This window comes from Cottoperca gobio, chromosome 21 (assembly GCF_900634415.1).
Source record: "Cottoperca gobio chromosome 21, fCotGob3.1, whole genome shotgun sequence".
NCBI classification, from domain to species: Eukaryota; Metazoa; Chordata; class Actinopteri; order Perciformes; family Bovichtidae; genus Cottoperca; species Cottoperca gobio.
This window is the reverse complement of record NC_041375.1, coordinates 1,745,300-1,752,412: the sequence shown is the minus strand read 5'-3', so window position 1 is coordinate 1,752,412 and position 7,113 is coordinate 1,745,300. Positions and strand designations below refer to the sequence as shown.

Genomic DNA, 7,113 nt, shown 5'->3' with positions numbered 1-7,113 from the left:
AGATCGTATTTATTGTTTTAAACATCATTTTAATATTTATATATATCATTCTGGCTGGTTTTACAGATCATGCTTTGCTTTTATGTAATGTTTTTATTAGAAACATAAAACCAAAAAGTGCATATTGGCATTTTAACTCAGTTTTGACTTTTGATAAACATTATAGACAGGTCCTCTGGAGTGTTTTTATACAGAGGTAGGGTGATTTTAGCAGTCTTAGGCAGTGGTGGGACCATGGTAAGACTGAAATAAAAATGCTTTGTCAACAGCACACCCTCAATGTCACACAAGACATCACCAGATCTATGAAAGACCTGGAGGGTGATATCGTGGAACTAGAAAAAAATCAGTGAGTCCACGAGAGATCGAGGATATATTGAAATCCTTAAAATTAAGAAAATGGCTTTAGCCAACCTGCTAGACGTTAAAGCACTGGTCCGGTCCTGGTTTCAAAACGCCACCGAGATGGATGCTCCCTCTAGTTTCTTCTTCGGTCTGGAGAAAAAGAACGGACAGAAGAGGATAATCCACTCTCTTCTCTCAGACACAGGGCAATAAATAACTGAACCAAGCCAGATAAAAAGGCGAGGCGTGAGTTTTTATTATTCCCTCTACTCCAGTGAGTATGAGGGAGATGAAACACTCCTCGGAAGATTCTGTGATTCACTACCACAGGTCTCAGAGGAGACCAACTCACAGTTAGAGGGGCCATTGACTATGCGGGCGTTGATGGCCTCACAGTCGAGTTTTTTAAAGCCTTCTGGGACATTTTATCAAATGATCTTTTAGATGTTTTTAATGAAAGCCTGGCCTCTGGTTCCATGCCGATGTCTTGCCGCAGAGCAGTAATAACACTTCTGCCTAAGATGGGAAACCTGCAGGACATTGGTAATTGGCGTCCTGTGTTTTTGCTGTGTATAAGCTTCTGTTCAAGGCCCTGGCCACCAGGCTGGTGGGGGGGGGGCTATGGAGCAGGTCATATACCGGGACCAGACCTACTGTGTGCCCGGCAGGTCCATGGTAGACAATGTCAACCTAATTCAAGATGTTTTGGAGGTCACCAGCTCTTTGGACATTAATATTGGTCTGATTTCTCTGGATCAGGAAAAGGCTTTTGACCGGGTTGAACACAACTTCCTCTGGAAAGTGATGGAGAGTTTTGGGTTCAGCCCTGGATTCATAGCTAAGATCAAGGTGTTGTACAGTGAAGTTGAGAGTGTGCTGAAGTTCAATGGTAGTCTGTGTGCTCCTTTTAGAGTGTGTAGAGGCAGGGCTGTGCTCTGTCAGGAATGCTAAATGCACTCTCCCTTGAACCTCTCCTCAGGAAAATACGCTGCTATTTTTACCTGGTTGTAGTAGCCATTGTTGTCATTGGAAGCCAGAAGGAGGCATATATTTTAACCAATATTGTAAAAGATTTTAGCACAGCATCGGCAACGAGGGTGAATTGGAAGAAAAGTGAAGCCCTCGGTGTCGGGGAGTGGCGTGGCGGTCTCCCAGTTCTTCTCCAGAGCCTCATCTGGAAAAGAGATGGAATAAAATATCTAGGTGTGTTTTTAGGAAAAGAATATATAGTCCTGTCAGATGTTTGCAAACTCTAATCTCAGAGGGATAATTCCAATCAGAGGTATAAAGAAAATCCTCCATTATCCAACGTAAACATATGATATAAACACATGATGCAACATAGTTATTTGTAAGTTCTTCTATAGTTTGAAACTAGTTATTTTCTAAATCAAGTTGCATCACTTAAACTTAAGAAATGTCTGATAGTAAAGACTTTAGTAATTTGTAAATCAGTTACTACATCTGTAACGTTGTCCAGTGAAGAACACATAGCTCTGTGAACATAGTCACTGTAGCATCACAAGCTAGCATGACATAACATTTTTAGAAGCGCAAAACATCATCAAGATATCTTTTATAAATGCAGATATTACTTTGATTTATTAATGTCTGTGTGGTCTAGTTGTCAGAGTCGTGTTCACACACACCAAAATTGATTTAATTCCCTTAAAAGCTGTTCAAGTGTCAGAGCCATTCTTCTGTGAACTTGGCTAACAAGGCCTTGATGGACTTTAACTTCATGCTGAAATTATCAATAAATGCAGTTTGAGGTACTTTAATGAAAAATCATTAAAAAGAAATATGCATAAACAAGTGGCCATGTGTGTGCACCTGCTATATTTATATTTATTTGTATGTTTAAGTTTGACAGCTGGAATGTTTCCTTTCAAACAAATGACATGAGATGTGTTTGTTTTGTTTCTGGCAGCTCCACACCCTCACTCACATGTTTGCAATATCACCAGTCCACCTTCAGACAGTGATTACAGGATGCTTTTGTTCTAGTTCATTGTCTCACAACATCCCTGTAAACGGGAGAAGAGTTATCTGTGTTCGTCTATATTGGGACGAATACCTGCTGCAGACATTGATGATTGTTAGTACAGCTCAGTAGCTGTCGACCTAAGTATGTCTCAATAAAAACAACTCATTACCGTCCTTTAATATAAATATAAAATATCACAGGATTTTGACCTGCAAGAGAAGGATACTAATAAGGCCAAAAAAAAAACTAATTCACACACACACATATTTCATCCTTGGTTTTAAAATCCAACAAACGTATTGTTATTCTTCAAATATTTCTACTGTACCTGACTAAACTGTCTAAAATGAGACTAAGATCAGGGTCTATCCAGAATATGGTATTCTATTTTATCCAAATATATGTTAATTAAATACACTGAAAGGTTAAAAATCCTAAAATCAACAAATGACAGTTGTCTTTGATCTTTACAGTGTGGGATCTACTGTATGTGCATTTATAATATCTGTGAGACTGACACTGTCTCCCTCTGCTGTCCATTGTCAGTGTTACATCTACAATGTAACCTGCTGCAATGTCTTTTGTTCAGTTGTCAGATCATCAAAGTTTCAATGCTGTTTTCTGTCTGCCTGTTACCTGCCTGCTGATAAATACCTTTTATGTTGATAAGAAACACAATGAATGTACTGTACTCTATTACTAATCTTACACTAAGCTCCCAAAGCAAAAGTATCCACTGTCACTGAGCTAAAACACTCAACTATTGACATGAAGTGGGACTGCCACAGTGGGAACTAATGTTTCAGATTATACTGACACTACATGAATGCAGCACAAAAGCCCTGACACAAAGTCAACAAAAGTGAAAAACAATTAGTTCATCAGCTGTTGCGGAAGGCTTTGTTAAGTCTTCATACAAATTACTAGTGAAGTCTATAATACTGAAATAAACGTTATTGAGAGAACAATTGTCTTTGGAGTATTTATTCTCTGCTTAAAAAAGGTTCAATCATCATACAGAATGTAAGCCAGTCTGGGTGAGGAGACAAACTGTGTATCTGTGTTCATGCATTTTAAAAGACAGTGAGTAGAGAGGGGAGATGTGGAAGAGTCACACAGCTGTCAGCACTTGATACAAAACAGAAACAACGCGCAATGTAGTTGTGCGTGTATAAATCATATTACTGAAACTGCACTAATGCAAACAAAACCTACTCAAAAAATGAGTTGTTATACAGTTTAGAACCTTCTGCTAGCACAGTGTAAATATAACTGAAACAAACTTATCTACAATGTATACATATTAGAGCACAAAAGGCATATCGTGAAATTGACTATTTTACAGCCATGTGACAAACTGACAGACAAACCGAGCTGAAAACATAACCTTCCTTGGCAGAGGTAATGACAGAAGCATGTTGGATTATACTTTCAGATGAAGTCATGACAATGAACACAATGATTGTCTGATAGTGAAAATGATTCATGAAGATTTAAAAATATAAATATATAAGAACAACGATGTTTCTCTAGTCTGTCTCTACAGTATTTTAGCATCACAAGAGCCAGGCCAAAATATCTTAAAGGTAACAATGAGTTTGATAGATCTTCTAAACCAGGGGTAAAAGAAGGCATAGATCACTGGGTTTAGACAAGAGTTAAAATACAGCAGCCAGAGTACCGAAAATGAGGATGAACTGCTCTCTTCCATATCTTCACCTTTCAGTGATGGAGAAAAATATGGAAAGAAACACATTAGAAACACAACTACAACAATACCTAGAGTCCTGGCTGCTTTCAGCTCAGATTTCTTAGCAGTTCCACCAACTGAACTCTGGAGTGTAACAGCTGCAATATGAGAGCGCATGGCTCGAGCCTGAGACACAGCCACCACAAACACTCTCATATACAGAACTATGATGACAGTAACGGGGCCAATAAAGGAAAAGACAAAGATAACAGCTCCTGTGATATAGTTAATGACAATTACACACTCTCCATAGCAGGAATTATATGAATCAGGTTGTCTCAGAAAGTCCTTGTAAAGGAGACATTTATAGAGAAAAGAACAAATCCAACACAGACAAACACAGACTTTTGTTCTGTCCAGAGTAACTCTGGTGGTGTAACTTAGAGGGTCACAAATAGCCAAATAACGATCAATTGATATGAGCACCATGTTTCCAACTGAAGAAGAGATAATGATAAAATCTGCAACATAATACAGAGCACACATTAGGTCACCCAGGAACCAGCAAGCATCGTTTAAAAAGATTTTAACCGGCATCAGCAGGAGGCCCACGAAGAAGTCTGAGACAGCCAGGGAGAGGATGAGGAGGTTGGTGGGGGTGTGGAGCTGCCTGGAGAGGAAGAATATCATCACGTATGAGGTTATCATCAATAGTAGCTTGTTAGTAACAGCAGTAGAACAAAGGACATTCTTATTGACATGAAATTATTCAAGATGTTATGTCACACAATATCATGTTTGAATACTTAATATTTTACAACAGATTTAATATTAACTAAAACATTCATATGTAAAAGAAGACATGTAGGCCTAATTATTTTAAATATCCATTATGAAAACATATAATCTTAGAATGAAAGTGTTTCTCTGCCTGAAGTGGGAGATAGAGATGATGACCAGCAGGTTGAGAGCTACAGTGAGGAGAGAGATGAAGGACAGCAGGGTGTGACCGAGCATGGTCTCTGACTGAGCTGGCATGGGTTTCCTGCAGGAATTGTTGACTTGTGGAAAGCAGAGTTCAGCTCCTTCTGAAGTCTCCATCTGCAGAGGGAGGTGGTGAGAAGCTGCTGAGTTCTGGCAAAGCTCTCTGTTATACAGCTGATTTATCTCTTCTCGTCTCTCTTGCCAGACTACTGCTATGTTCTTCTCCAGCAAAGACTAAATTCCCTCCTCTGTACTTTGTTTGCTTTAGTTACTAAGGCAATGTCAGCCGAGTGTCGGCCGTGTCTGAAAACAGTGTGACCCTCGAAGTGTTGACCCCACGGCATCATGATTCTGATAGTGAACGTGATTCATGAAGGTTTGAAAATATAAACATACACGTTGTTTCTTCAGCCATTACACCTTTTGAAGTTACTTCATTGACTCGATTACAACAGTGTAGCAAAGATTGGTGACTCCAACCCTACATTATTACAGAATATTATGATATCTTTATTAGGACAAACCAACAGGAACTGAATGAAGAATATTAGCTACAAAAACCTTACAACCCCATCCTCCGTGTTTTTCAATCATCACACATTCCTGATCATAGATAAGGAAAAAACACACAAAGACATCATGGAAATATGGGCACCACCGTTTCACATCCGTGCAAATACCGGCCCAATAAAATTGGGCCTTTATCCGGTTTAGTGTCTTTTTATACCCTACATCAGGGGTTCCCAAAGTGGACTTTCGGGGGGTTGCAAGACGCAGAGGGGTCGCGAGATGATTGTCAGAATCTCGATGTGACTCCTGAGGTGATTACGACAGATTAACGACAGTATCATTTTCAGGTGAAAGGTCACTTTACAGCGCCGCAGTAAACATCACAGACGTCACACACACATGTCAGTGTGCAGATTTCTTCCGAACAGCCCAAATCAATACACTAGTTTTTAAGCCTATAGGACATTATTTTTCAAAATTAAACGTTTTAATACCGACCAAAGACAAGGCAGAGAGGCCAGCGGAGAAGGCAGCAGAGGAGAGCGGAGAACCGCCGTCAGAAAGGCCATCGACTTCTGGCTCAAAAGGAATCATATGTGGTGGCATATTTAATTGCACAGGCAAAAAAGCCACACACAATCGGGGAAACCCTAATAAAACCTGCTGCTATCGCTATGAGTCGGACAATGCATGGGGATAAACAGGCGCGGGAGCTAGAAGCAGTGCCGCTGTCTGACGGGACCATATCCCGCCGCATCACGGACATGGCCCAGGACATTAAGTGTCATCTGATTGACAGAGTGAAGAAAGGGAAATATGCTTTGCAGTTACATGAATCCACAGATGTATCAAACTCTGCCCAGCTGCTTGTTTTCGTCAGATACCGTTTTGAGGGAAAACTTAATGAGGACATGCTTGTTTTGCACCCTGCTGGAGGTTAAGTGCACAGGCGAGGAAATGTTCACAAAACTTGACAACAAAATAAAAGAAGCGAGAGTGTCTTGGGATGAGTGCATCTGTGTGTGTACATACGGTGCTGCAGCAATGCTGGGGGAAAAGAAAGGACTAAAAGCAAGAGTCTTACAAGTGGCGCCCCAAGTAAACTTTACGCACTGTATTATCCACAGAGAAGCTCTTGCGAGTAAAGCGCTCAACCCAGAGCTTAAAAGTGTTCTTGAGACTGCGATAAAAATGGTCAACTACATAAAATCACGTCCACTCAACACCAGGCTGTTCGCCACTCATCATCAGGGCCTGCTGTACCACACAGAAGTCAGGTGGCTTTCCCGGGGAAGTTTTCTCAGCCGCCGGTATGAACTGCTGGACGAGGTGCGCTTATTTCTGATGGAGCATGGGTCGCGGACCACCTGACTGACCCTGGTTAACAAGGCTAACATATTTGTCTTGCATACTTGACAGACTGAACAGACTTAACATGTCATTGCAAGGTGAAAACACAAGCATCATGTCGCTGAATGATAACATCCGCGCATGGAATGTTGATCGCTGGACTGCACGAGTTGAAATGGACATAATGCCCACCCATCTCATGAGGTGAGATTAACTCTGACACATAGTAATTCCCAAAATGTAAATT

The 7,113-nt window shown here is 40.5% G+C and overlaps 1 protein-coding gene across 1 annotated transcript; it reads right to left on the bottom strand.

The window, feature by feature from the left end:
• Positions 1-3,872: 3,872 nt before the first annotated feature.
• LOC115026592 (trace amine-associated receptor 13c-like) lies at positions 3,873-5,123 on the bottom strand. Its single transcript, XM_029459464.1, has 2 exons — positions 4,954-5,123; positions 3,873-4,692 (listed from the first exon to the last, which is right to left on the bottom strand). The coding sequence occupies exons 1-2, from the start codon at positions 5,121-5,123 to the stop codon at positions 3,873-3,875; spliced, it is 990 nt and encodes a 329-aa protein (XP_029315324.1).
• Between the last annotated feature and the right edge of the window lie 1,990 nt (positions 5,124-7,113).